This window comes from Aulonocara sp. 'chitande type north' Nkhata Bay, linkage group LG6 (assembly GCF_057382095.1).
Source record: "Aulonocara sp. 'chitande type north' Nkhata Bay isolate Kocher_YH1m ecotype deep benthic linkage group LG6, A_spYH_male_GT1.1, whole genome shotgun sequence".
In the NCBI taxonomy this organism is placed as follows: Eukaryota; Metazoa; Chordata; class Actinopteri; order Cichliformes; family Cichlidae; genus Aulonocara; species Aulonocara sp. 'chitande type north' Nkhata Bay.
This window is the reverse complement of record NC_141349.1, coordinates 39,407,469-39,420,570: the sequence shown is the minus strand read 5'-3', so window position 1 is coordinate 39,420,570 and position 13,102 is coordinate 39,407,469. Positions and strand designations below refer to the sequence as shown.

The window sequence follows — 13,102 nt, the reverse complement described above, 5'->3', positions numbered from 1 at the left end:
ACATTAAGTATAATATAATGAAAAAATGGTCCAGGAATGCAGACTATTACAACTTTCAAAGCAACAGCGGAGAAAAAATTCTAGGACGTTTGTTAACTTAGTGGAAATAAAGTGGAAGTATTGCATTTTTCATTTTTATTTTTTTCTGTCATAAACACCAGAGTTCACCACCATTGATTATAAATCAGATACAAATGTTCTAATGTTGCAAACCATTGTGCAATTCTTCTTTTTCTGTAGGTTTTCACATTATTAGCCATACATTTATTATTATATAATACATACAAGTTTTAATACAGACAAAATGCACAAAACAAAGTAATAGTTGAGGTATAATGGCACTAATAAATACTATTATTGAAGTATTGTATATTCGTGGGCCATAATTACCATGTTGTAAATATCTGATATTCTAACCAAATATGTACTGTGATAAAGGTGGTTGCTCAAATTAAAGATGCCAAGTTTGAAATTTAGGCTACTTCTCTTGGACAAGCTAGCATCCCACAAGCTAGCTTGTGGTCATCCCCAATGATGATGCTTTCTTGTTGTCAGAAAGAATTGTAGCCACATTAAAGTGAAATTAAGAGGCTGTTTGCATTTCAACCACAATAGAAACACATTTAGAAATGGAAATATAACGCAGTTACAAATAGTCTTTATGCAGATAAACTGTTAGCTTAGTTTGCTACCATCTATTACTTTAGCAGCTTTAGACATACCTTATATTTTTTACTTAAGGCTAAATACATCAGCCACACCTTCTGTTGTTGTAATACCGGTGTTCTGAGAAACTGTCCTACTTTGGCAAATCGTCCTACCCGTATGATAATGTGATGGTGACTTCTGACTAACCCTAACCATAACAAATATTCACAATGGCTTTAAAAATGAAGTAAATTTGGGTTTTGTGTTGTCTGCATGCGCAGCGTATGCAGAAACAATGGGTAGTTGTTTCCTACCCGATCCTACCCTACTTTGTGAGGTAGGATGGATTCCCAGAACACCGGCAGCATGTATAGGTTTTTGGTTGTTTGTTTGTTTTTCCCTAACTCTGAAAAATATTAATATATAAGGATCCAGTAAAACTGAGCAACTGGATGAAAAAAAAAAAAAAAAAAAAAAAGTTTCCTTATATATAATTAATTAAACTGTGCATTATGAAAAGCTACGCCAGTGGAGACCAAGAACAAAACTATGAGTCTTGAAATGAGCATAATAGCTCCCCTTTAACATTTCTTTAATGTGTAAATGTGTACAAAATGCAGCCTGCTAATTTACCACTAATTGTAGTAATTACTCGTATGAGGAGCTCTGCCAAGACCTATTTAATGCGTGTAGTACAGTTTCGAGGTCATGACTGTTTCTTGCTAGCACTCTCCATGCATTTGAAATCGATGCCTTCAAGTACCACTCCATCGTGGCTGATGGCCCATTAAGCTGTGCTTGTGTATGTTACAGGTTCACTACGCAGCCTGTGGCGCACTAAAGAACATCTCATATGGCAAAGATCAAGACAATAAGATTGCCATCAAGAACTGCGATGGCGTCCCGGCTCTGATCAGGCTGCTGAGGAAGACTCATGACCAGGATCTGACAGACGTTATCACAGGTACACGGTGCATAGAGATCCTGGGCTCTGTTTTCAGTCTTGTTCAGTGTGGTTGTTTACTTTTGTTAAGGTGGCTATTATTAATTTAGTTAATGTGTGCCAATTTAGCTTTTTCATACTAGATAAAGCTGACAATTGCCACCAGTTGGACAGCTATTGGACATGACTTTGCAACCCAACAGAAGTAATTTAGCCAACTGGCAGCAATCCCACCAAGAACCATGCAGCTCCCTGCAAAAGCTCCACAATCCTACACCAAGATAAACTTTAATATAAAATGTACACAAAGGAAAGAGAAATTTTGTCAGGTCAGGATTTAAAACAGATTGTCTATTTAACGTTTGTACTAATACATAGAACTGTCATACAACCTTATTTAAACTGTGCATTTTAAATGGGCAATAGGCTACATTGTTGCTTTTCATTGTGCAATCAACATTTATTTCATAATGTTATGGCTGTAGAATTGATGACACTGCCAAGGTTTAATGTGACAATGATGTTAGCTTCGCTTTCACAGTGCAGCTCTGTCTGCCTCTGGGACCAAATCTCCACATTGCACAACCAAAATAGTAAGTCGGTAGGGCTTTTGTTTTCCATGGAAACTCCTGGTAGCTAAATATGGAAAAACTATCGGGGGGGGGAAAAAAGTCTTCTGTTGCAGGAGGCAGAAAAAGGGAGGGAGTGATGCAACCAAAAGTAAAGCAAATGAACCTTGGACAGCCAATGTCTTGAACCTAAGAGGGATCAAAAGCCACATCAAGTTGGCATTGTGCCAAAAAGAAATAATGTAGCTCCTGCTTACTTATTAGCCAGCCCAGCGTTTTTAAAATATTTTTTGGAAGGGCTCGGTTTATTCATTTGCTATAGGATTCCTGAGTTTGCAGAAACCTTCAGTACTTTTAAGTTTAAAACACAAGAAGACTTAATGATGATCAAAATATAGTCCACAGGGTATATCCTGCATATATAAAATGTTGGCACTCATGGACGACATTGGCCCTCCCCCAAAGAAAATGTTACGAAGGCTGTGATAAATCTTTAACCAGTGTTTTTAATGTTTAATTTACTCAGGCTTAAACTCAACTTTTTATGATGTAAAAGAAAAACACTTATATTTCTTTTGAGTAAGCCAGCGTAGTCACCCCACAAAGGCCTGCTTGAGCCAAGAAAAACCCTGAACTGACTGTAGGATGTATGTAAACTTGTGTGGAAATAAAGTGGGTGTATTGCATATTTTCTTATTTTCTGTCACACACCGAGGTGTTACAGTACTCCAATATTGATGACAACTGTTATACTAATGTGCAAAAATCAGTCATTGGGTGATTCCAATCATTTCAGTTGAGTCAGGCAGCACAGACTCTTCCTCGTTCCTTTGGGACCAGTCACACTTGCATGTGTAGCCACCACACAAAGGCTCAGTCCATTATAGTAATAATATATTTGTGCTTTATTAGAAAACAATATTTACAAAGTTTTAAGAATTTCTCAGTGATATCAGTTGCAGGAAAAGTGCAAAATTCTCACTGAATCTTCTCGTCTGGTTTGGGTTTTTTTTTTTTTGTTTTTTTTTTTGTATGTTTTAAAAAAACAAACATTTTTTTTTTCTTCTTCTCCCCTGAAGGAACGCTGTGGAACTTGTCGTCTCATGATTCTGTGAAAATGGAGATTGTGGACCATGCATTGCACGCCCTCTCCGACGAGGTGATGGTTCCCCATTCAGGCTGGGAGCGAGGGAGCAACGGAGCAGGTGGTGGGGAGGAAAACTGCAAGCCCAGACATCTTGAATGGGAGACTGCCCTCACCAACACAGCAGGCTGCCTGAGGTATGGAGCAAAGGAAGGATGGAAGCAACATTAGAGAAGCAAGATATGTAGCTGGGAAAAGAAAGTGGAAAGTTGCCAGGTCAACAGACTGACAGAGCAGTGGGATGTGTGAGGGAGGATGGAAGCAATGATGCGCTAACAGAGCAGAAGAGCAGGAAATGCATCATGGAGTAGGCATAGTGAAGATGGAGAATGATGGTAGAGTCATAATAAAAAAAAATACTGAAGACAAATGTCTTCAGTCAGATTAAACTCAAAACTTTTTTTCTTTAAAAAAAAAAAAATCAGAGCTCTATTTACTTGGTCTTTATAAGATGCTATGTGTAAATACATACATGTGTAGGAGAAGCATGTTTTAATTAAAACAATCTTTTCTGTAGAAGGAACAAAAACTCCAAGCAGATTCAAAAATTCAGACTTAAAAAAGTGAGTATATTGGAGTGATGCATCAAAGATATTTTTCATGTTAAAGACTCTTACTCTAATTACTAGTACATATAAACACTTCTGGGTTAAATGTCAGTTATATATCAAAGAAAAGAAAAATTGCCCAGTAACTGAGCTATCAGGAGGGGAGGGTGGGGTGACAGGAAGGGAATTTCAGAGATTACTGGGAGGGGGGCAAGCAGAGGACAGTGGGGCATTGACTTTTCTAGTATAAACAGTATGTTCAGGCCTGTCTCTGTTATCTGTGATTTCCCTCAGCCATAAGTCTAATTATAAAAGGGTTACTTGCAGGTGTGGAAACGCATCTTATCTTGAGGATTTAGAAAGTTCAGTATTTACAGAAATGGTCTGGACAGCATCTGAATTGTTTTAAGTTAACTTGGCACTATATACCCACTTCAGCAGCTCAGTTATTTATGCATTCTATGATATTTTCTCATTTTTCATATTGTATGACAGTTTGGACCCAAGCAGCACCATCTACAATTCAGCCTGTGGTATCCTTATATAACCAATCTTTAAAAATAATGGATAAAAAAAATCTGTTCGGTGGCATCGCTGTCACATTTTAAAGAAATATAATCTACTTAGTTTTAAGAGTTTTAATCATCTGTGTTTTCTTAAATTAGTTTTTAAATGTATAAATAGGGTGGCCCCAGAGTGTCTCAATAGATACATCCAGAGACAAGATAGTAATCGTATTACTAGGAGTAAGGTGAACGGCAACTGCAAGATATTATATCGCAGGTCTACATTCGGTCAGTCAGCTTTTTCTATAAAGGCTTGCCACCTGTGGAACACACTTCCAACCGATATCAAATTGATTACAGACATTAGATCCTTTACACTGAAGGTTAAAGTGTGGTTAAAGGGAAATCAAAGTTGTAGTCATTTTAACTAATGATTTTAATTTTATTTTAAATTATTGTCTATTAATTGTAATTGTATTCATGATGTAATATGGTTTTATGAAAATGTATGTTTTATTGTAAAATGTATCTATTTAGATTGTAAGCCCAACAAGAGACAATTGTTGAAAATTAGCAGCAGCTATAAACCTATGTGCGGTACATCAGTTTCATGTCTTGCACTTGAACTATGTTAAACCGCACTGTCCCTTTTAAATAAATAAATTCAAAATTTCAGCCTGACATTACGCAGGAGATGCCAGAGCTAAACAATCTCTTAAAAATTGGGCGGTTGTACTAGCATGTTTGTGACATAGTTAGTGCTGGGTCACTACGCCTTTTGACCCAGACAATTGTAGCACGTTGTAATTGGCCTTCCTGCAGCCAAACTCTGCAATTTCTCAGCTCACGTTGTTCAGACCAGTTGAAGAGTAGAGCTCACACGGAGTGGGAATGCCAAGCTCCTACAAGCTTTTGTCCATTTCTAATTCCACTTAACAATATTCAGACAAACAAGAACGCTCTCTTCATTGTTGCCAAATAGACGGGGAGTGTTGTGCAGAGATTTTGTGTCAGTGAAGCTTCAGTTGCACTGCTGGGTTTAGTGGTTAATTTAAGGTCATTATGAGTGCAGTTTGTTTTGCCTTAATGGATATGTATACACGCAGCAATATGAGTGCCTTAATTATAGTATAAATTATAGCCAGTTTTGGGCATGTGGTAGCCACTATCTACATATGGGTCATTGAAACGATGAGTGTGTCATTTCTGTTTAAAGCTATTTTTTTTTTCCAATTCAAGACTTGTAGGAGATCTTTGACAGAGAACTTGTTTTCTGCAGAGTATTTAATGACTATATTTACTCAGGAAATTCCTCTTTAAGTTTTAATACTTAGTGGATTTTCCTGAAAATATTCATCTCTGTGACTGTAAACCTAACCTTTAGTTTCACTTTATGATTTCGTGTCACTTCACTGTCGAACTGTAAACGACAGATGGAAGGCAGAGTTAAACTTTTATGGCTCCAGAAGTCATGCAGGCATATCGTGAACAGTGGCACACATGTTTAATGTCTGCTTATGTGGCTTCTTTTATAGCTAAGGTTAGTGAAGAGGATTAGGGTCAAACACTATTTTATTTACATATGTAAATAGATATTGTCTTGCTTTTTTCCGTTTGTTTGAAATAAGTTTAGCAAATTTCAAGCGTTGTTTTTTGAAAACCGGGACACTCTTTTTCTTTTTCCTGCCGCTGTCCTGATTTGATTCGGTCAGCATTTTTTATTTTAAATGTGTGCCTACCGCAGCATGTAAATAAACTTCTCAAACTATGTAGTGAAGTCAGATGAGTGCCCTGTGCAGTGAAAGAGAATGTGTCCTGGTATTATGTGAAAGGGTGTGTCTGCCGACGGGAAACATAAAAGACAAAAGGCCACGACACTCAGTTTTCCAGCTCTCTTGAATCTTTTAAGTGCGGCTGAGTCAGAGAGCAGTTGAGAAAATTGGCCCAGAGATGTAACTCGATCTTGTCAAACTGTACTCTCTTTGTAAACTAGTACATTTAACAGGAGTTTCATTCAAACTTAATGGGGGTGTGCTCGGGCATTATGTGCTGGAATCCTTTTGTAGTCACTATAGCAGACTCCTTCCGCTCCCCTTTAACCTCTTCTAATCTGCGTTCTTCTTTCTCCTCTTTTTAACTTTCCTCTCGATTAAAGAAATGTGAGTTCAGAGCGAAGTGAGGCGAGGAGGAAGCTCAGGGAGTGCACGGGATTGGTCGACTCGCTCATGTACATTGTCAAGTCCCAGATTGACTGTAAAGATGTGGACAACAAGGTATGTGGATTTCTGATTGATTAAATCCTTTGACACCTTTGTTTGATCCTTGTTGCTTTTGTGTGTTCAGTAACATTTACCTGTGAATTTACAATGAGAAAGGTGGCGTTTTGATTCTTAACTTTCTCTCCATCTCTGCAGTTGACAGAGAACTGTGTGTGTCTGCTGAGGAACCTGTCCTACCAAGTGCACCGTGAAATCCCCAACCCTGAGCGCTACCTGGAGGCCACACCAAACCACCAAGGCCCCGCCTACTCCAGCAATAAGGGCAGTTGCTTCGGTTCCCGCAAGAGCAAAGGTGTGTGCCTTAGACAGACAGAGATAGCGTAGTTTTCATTCAGTATCGAGAGCATTTGGTGAGGTCACATCATCTCACTGAGCTGATACTTGCACATACACACAATCTTAGACAAACACATTACACAAACAAAGCCAGTCATCAGCACAGGAATGTTAACCCCTCCCCCCCTTAGAGAAATCTTATCCTCTCTTCAGCTGCTCTGTTTGTGTTTCACCGAGAGTATTGATTTGTTTTTGTCAGACTACAGCCCCCACTACAATTTGCTGGCTTTGTATTACAAAGTCAATTGCAACAACCATGTGTTAATGCTGGTATAAATATGTCAAATGTTTAGTTTTTTAGTTTTATTTTTTTCCCTTTATTTCTGATTTGACTCTTTATTTTTAGAAGATAGTGACTGATGATATAAGAGTGAGTGGTGAGGTGGTAGGGCACAACTAAACTCAGACTGCTGCAGGTAGTTATTATGTGTTTGTAGCTACTCTACACTTGTACGTTATTAATACATTTGATGTACAATTTTATGTGAATATGAAATTGTTTGGTTTGGGCGTTTCCCTGCATTTGCTTTATCTGGCCTTCATACATGGCATGTCACATGCTGATTCTGTGTGGTGGCAGTGCTGCTTTTGGGGTGTAAACAGGTGTTTACTGAGTGACTCAATTACGGCTGCTTTCCTTTTTACTTAAATGCTCTCTCTTCCTCCTGTTCTGCTGCTCTTCTCTTTCCCCTCCCTGCCCTACATCCTCCTTCGGCCTGGCTGCAGATGAGTGGTTTTCCAAAGGTAAGCTTTCTTTACCTGGCTATGCACTTTACTTCTGCTTTGTACTTTTGTCTTGGAGTGGGTGCAGTAGGATCATGGCTTAGATAACAGAAATGTTTTACTAGCACTAACATGGCCTATTTCTTAATAGCGGAACACTTGTAGAAAGTGCACTGTAGTTTTTAAATCTTCATGTTTGCCCTGACGAGCACGTGTCTAACCAAATCAGAACACATGTACTAACAGCGCATGTGTCAGTCTGAAACAGCCATCACACTCGGTGTCAACAGCAGATTGTTTTGGCATTTTTGTTGATGTTAATGTTTAATGTTGCTTCCAGGAAGGAAAGATGAGGATACAGCTGATGATACAATAGACATTCCAAAAAGGACCTCACCTGCTCAAGGTAAGCAAAGGCTCTATGAACACCTTTTATTGAATTAAGCCTTTATAGAAAGGGGGTTCAAAACACTGAACGTGTTGTGGTGACAGCGGTCTCTCATTCAGACGTAATCCACCTTTAGATGACTGTTTGCCACAGCTCCATTCACAGGCAGACATGTAGAGAGGATGTCATAGTACACCTGAGATATCTCTTATTTGTTACAAATGCCAGGTAAACTTGGTGGTTTTTTTGACACCAAATATGTTGTCAACTGATAAAGCGCTCGGACTTCTGAAAATGTAGTTTGCTCTGGCTTTGCTACTGCACGCGCAGTTTGATGTAAGCTGTACCTCGCTCCATCCACATGGACTCAGAAGACCACTCTTTTTGATTGCAAATGGCAATAATGCATCAGCAATTGGTGATGCATTGATTATAGTATACTTTCTGTAATTAGAATTTGGAAACAAAATTTTGTGACATACGACCGTTATTGCAATACAGCTTAGAATAATCTACAGGACAAAAATCTAAATCTGGACCATGAATACTCATGAGATGATGTCCTGTTGAGCAGAGGGGTCATGTAAGGGCAACCAATGTGAGCGCTAAAAGAAAGACAGGAAGTGGATGTGGACAGTAAAGGAAATGAGTTACAGCCTTTGCTTTTTGAAAGTTTTGCAGATTTCTGCCTCTCTTGTCGTTTTCGACTTCATACGTCATCACAACGTGCTTCTGGAATGAGCTGTTGTTGTTGTGCACTTCTTCATGGGAGATTAGGAGTAGTGGATGTTGTTTGCATTCATGTGGAAACAATCTCACAGACAGACACACACGGGATCTCTGCCCTTTTCTCTGATTGGACTCGCTGTGCTTTAAGAGGCTTTCAGGACACCACAACAGAGACGTTCTCTCTATCGCAGGGTTTGATGTAAAGGAAGATTTATTATACTATGACAAATGTAGGTGTGATAGTGGTCAGGCTCCTCCTGCGCTGGTGAGTCTTCTGCTTCTCCGTCAATCGTCTCTGCTGTTTTAAGAGTTAATATTTGGAGGAAGATCTTCTGTCCAAGGCTTTTGGAGCTTAATGAGCAGACAGTTGGGCACCATTTGTTTTGTCTCTACTGAAGCCCTTACAGAGTGCCTATCGGCTTGATGATAGTATAGACGTTTGCTGTGTTCTTATCTGGAGGGTGGCATAAAGAAAACTGTCTGTGTACTTGGATAAAGAATAGATATCACTCAATCTTGATACCGCATTCAGGAACACTTATCCTGTTTGATTTTCAAGAATTACTACTTAACATATCCCTGCACATATTGTTCAATAATTAATGTCTGTATTTTATACTCCTGAAAGATTATTTCTTTATGAAGGACCTGTTACATTATCAATGTTCCCATCACACACGTGTCCACTCTCTGCCTGTTTCCTGTAGGCTATGAGCTCTTGTATCAGCCGGAGGTGGTTCGCATCTACATGTCTCTGGTGAAGGAGTCCCAAAACGCCACAGTGTTGGAAGCTTCAGCTGGAGCTATTCAGAACCTGTGCGCTGGACACTGGACTGTAAGAACTGCCATCTATACTGATCTTTTTCGATTTTACAGTACCAGAACTTTATGTGCTAAGTAAATAAACCAGATTGGGAAGTCTGAATAAATGGTGCTGTTTTAACATTAGTCATTGCAATCAAAGGTTATTTCAGGAACATTAGTAAACACTCTATGTGAGGATTTGTATTAGATTTGTCTGTTCTTAGAGGTTATCTGTAATGTAACACACAATTATTTTGACTTTGTGCACATGAGAAAAATCACAGTGGTATTTGTTTAGTCAACACTCCACCTAAAGAGCTGAAGTATTGGTTTACTGGTTGATCTACATTCCTATGCTTACATATGGCCTAGAGCTACAGGTCAAAGCAGCAGAAACAAGCTTCCTCTGAAGGTTGGGTTCAGCTTTAGAGAGAGGGTGATAAACTCAGTTATTTGAGAGGGTCTCCGAGCTGCTAGTTCTCTTACATCAAAAGCAACAACTCACTGGATGGTAACAACTCATCCAGTCCACACATGCAAAAAATCGAACTGTAGGTGTCCCTAAATTATTATGTGCAATAATTAGAAATGACAGAGGGAAAAGGTATTGAACTCCTGAAGAAAGGGAGGTGTGGAACATCATGACACGCCTGAAATCTATCAGTAATTAGAAAGCAGTTCTGCCACTTAGTCAAAATTAAGATCCGCTCATGATGCGCTGTTGGAGCCATAATACAGAAGTGGACAGCATTTAGAGAAGCCTGTGAAATACTTGGAAAATGTAGTCTGGTCAGATGCGACTAAAATGGAACTCTTTTGGTACCATAATAAACACCATGTTTAGAGGTCAAAAGGCACCGCAACTCATCCCAAAAACACCACAACAGCAGTGAAGTTTGGAGGTGGGAACAACATGGTATGGGGCTGTTTTTCAGCAAATGGTACTGGCACGCTTCATATGATTGAAGAAAAGATCGATGGAAACTGAGATATTCTTTATGAAAATCTGCTGCCATCTACCAGGATGATGAAGATGAAACGAGGGGGGGGGGGGGCGTTTCAGCAACACAATATTCCCAAACACAGCCAAGGAAACTCATGGTTGGTTTCAGAGAAGGAAAAATAACGCTGCTAGAATGGCCCAGCCAATCGCCTGACCTGAATCTAACTAAAAACCTTTAGAAAGAACTAAAGCTTAGATTTCGAAAGACCGCTTGTGTGGAAGACTGGCGCAAAATCACACCTGCAACTAGTTTCTCCCCACAGGAGACATCTCGAAGCGGTCATCCCCAACCACTTTTGTAGCAAGTATTAAATGAATTTCAGTCGGTGTGTTCACGAACATCTATCTTTGACTTCTTTGCATGTGTGGAGTGGATGTGTTGTTATCAACATCTGGTGATAATTTCATATCAGTGACAGCTTTAGAAATATATTTACTTAGAAAATTGGTGATGTATCCAATACTTATTTTACCCTGTGTAAGTAGCGTTTGACAGGTAACGGTAACCCACTGAGTGAAAAGTCTGTTAAAAACCAAGCACGAGATTTAGCAGCAATGGTCGTTAAGATGGTCTTCTAAATCAATAAAAGCACTTTGTGTGTCTGTAGTATGGCAGATGCATCCGTGCCTTGGTGCGCAGGGAGAAAGGTTTATCCATGATGACGGAGCAGCTGGCTCATAACAACGACCGCGTAGTCCGAGCCATGTCCGGAGCCCTTCGCAACCTGGCCATTGATGGACGAAACAAAGAGCTACTAGGTGACACATTTAACTCTTTGTCTAACTGAGCTTCAGTAAAAAGGTTTTAACCAGAGTTTAAAAAAAAATCCCCAGCTTTATTACATACCAGTGTTAGCAGTTGTAAGTATGCTGCAATCTTAATCTTCCCTGTGTTGTCAGGTAAACATGCGGTGCCTAACCTGGTAAATAACCTGCCTGGTGCTGGTCAGAGTCAGCCAGTGCGAGCAGTGTCAGAAGAGACAGTGGTGTCTATACTGAGCACGCTCCATGAGGTGCTGGGCTCCAGTGTGGAAGCAGCCAAGACTCTCAGGGCTGCTAATGGCATCGAGAGACTGGTGCTCATCAACAAGGATGGGTACGCAGTGACAGATGGATACAGATCATTTGGATAATTTTTTTCTGTCCACGTTTTAGAGCATCTTGAAATTGCTATAACGGGTTATTTTCATAAATTGCACCTTTCTCCCTCTCTGTCCCTCTCGTCTTTAGTAATCGTTCAGATCGGGAGGTGCGTGGAGCTGGCCTAGTGCTGCAGACAGTTTGGGGCTACAAGGACCTGCGGCGCACTTTGGAAAAGGATGGCTGGAAGAAGACAGATTTCATGGTCAACTTAAACCCTCCCACCAACAAACCCAACGGATATGAGGAAAGCACTCTGCCGCTTATAGACAAAGGTCAGTGGTAGGAGTCAAAATAGCTGCCACTTTGCTTAAAAGGTTTCAGTGTAATGATTGTTACCAGTCTTCTTGTTTTTATAAAATAAATTATGTAGTGGTGTCAGTTGTTATTCAAATTGGCCTTTTAAGTATCTATTCAGAGTTTCACATAATTTCCGTCTTAGATCTCTCTAAACTTGAGTCTGAATGATTCCTCTGCATGAATGCAACTCGGAAGTTGATTGTGCAGAATGATAACGGGCTGTTTGCTGATATGGAGTTACTCATCTCAGCCAACTTTCGATTCATTACATTTACAGCTTTGCCACATGGGGAATTTTCAAGAATAGTGAAAGCATATTTGATCTGCACTGCCTCCCAGTCAGTTTTCTAAGTGATTTTTGCATGTTTTTGTTTTTTACTGTGTGTGTGGGACCTGCCTGACTCCTCCGTGAGTACTGAGGTCAGGTTTAAGGTATAGAAGGGACCGGGCCTCCGGAAGTGTGTGGCAATTTTTGTTGAAATGTCAACACAGGACATTTTTAGTACTGATTTAAAAACCGTTTCATTCTTTGAATTTCAAAGTAGACTGAATGTGGACATTTGCTTTTACTTTTGTTTTAGTTGTGGTGATTTATTTAGTTGTTTATTTATTTATTTTTTACCTGTTGAGCACTTTGGTTGCATTAAAAAATGTATTTGTCTCGACTTAATTCTTTAGAATTACAGAGCAATACATGTATTTCTGACTGTTTTAATATTTCTCTGACACACAGGTGGCAAAAGTGACCGGGAAATGATTCCAATGAATGACATGGGACCAGGCAAGTGTGCAAACACAAAACACACAAACAGATACAACTGACAGAAGAGCTGTCCGACATGCCTTTGCTTTCATTGGCATCAAGTCATCACTGACTTCCAGCTGCTGCCTTTGAGTCAGCACAGCGGACCATCTGCCTCTGTCCCTAGGATCCTCCTCTGTCACACTAACCCACTGCATGTCTTCCTTCACTACATCATAAATCTCCTCTGCGGTCTTCTTCTTTTTCTCTTTCCTGCCAGCTCCATATTCTACGCCCTTT

General features: G+C 39.7%; 1 protein-coding gene across 7 annotated transcripts in view; it reads left to right on the top strand.

The window, feature by feature from the left end:
* The window catches only part of ctnnd1 (catenin (cadherin-associated protein), delta 1), a 32,060-nt gene that overhangs the window by 15,498 nt on the left and 3,460 nt on the right, over window positions 1–13,102 (top strand). For 6 of the 7 annotated variants that reach the window (XM_086296875.1, XM_086296874.1, XM_086296871.1 and 3 more), the window contains 11 exons: window positions 1,462–1,612; window positions 3,240–3,441; window positions 6,514–6,631; window positions 6,773–6,929; window positions 7,700–7,717; window positions 8,037–8,102; window positions 9,521–9,648; window positions 11,229–11,379; window positions 11,521–11,716; window positions 11,851–12,035; window positions 12,794–12,841. In XM_086296875.1, coding sequence (XP_086153001.1) covers window positions 1,462–1,612; window positions 3,240–3,441; window positions 6,514–6,631; window positions 6,773–6,929; window positions 7,700–7,717; window positions 8,037–8,102; window positions 9,521–9,648; window positions 11,229–11,379; window positions 11,521–11,716; window positions 11,851–12,035; window positions 12,794–12,841 — 1,420 coding nt within the window. The remainder of the gene's footprint in view (window positions 1–1,461; window positions 1,613–3,239; window positions 3,442–6,513; window positions 6,632–6,772; window positions 6,930–7,699; window positions 7,718–8,036; window positions 8,103–9,520; window positions 9,649–11,228; window positions 11,380–11,520; window positions 11,717–11,850; window positions 12,036–12,793; window positions 12,842–13,102) is intronic. The other variant, XM_086296872.1, reaches the window with a different exon arrangement.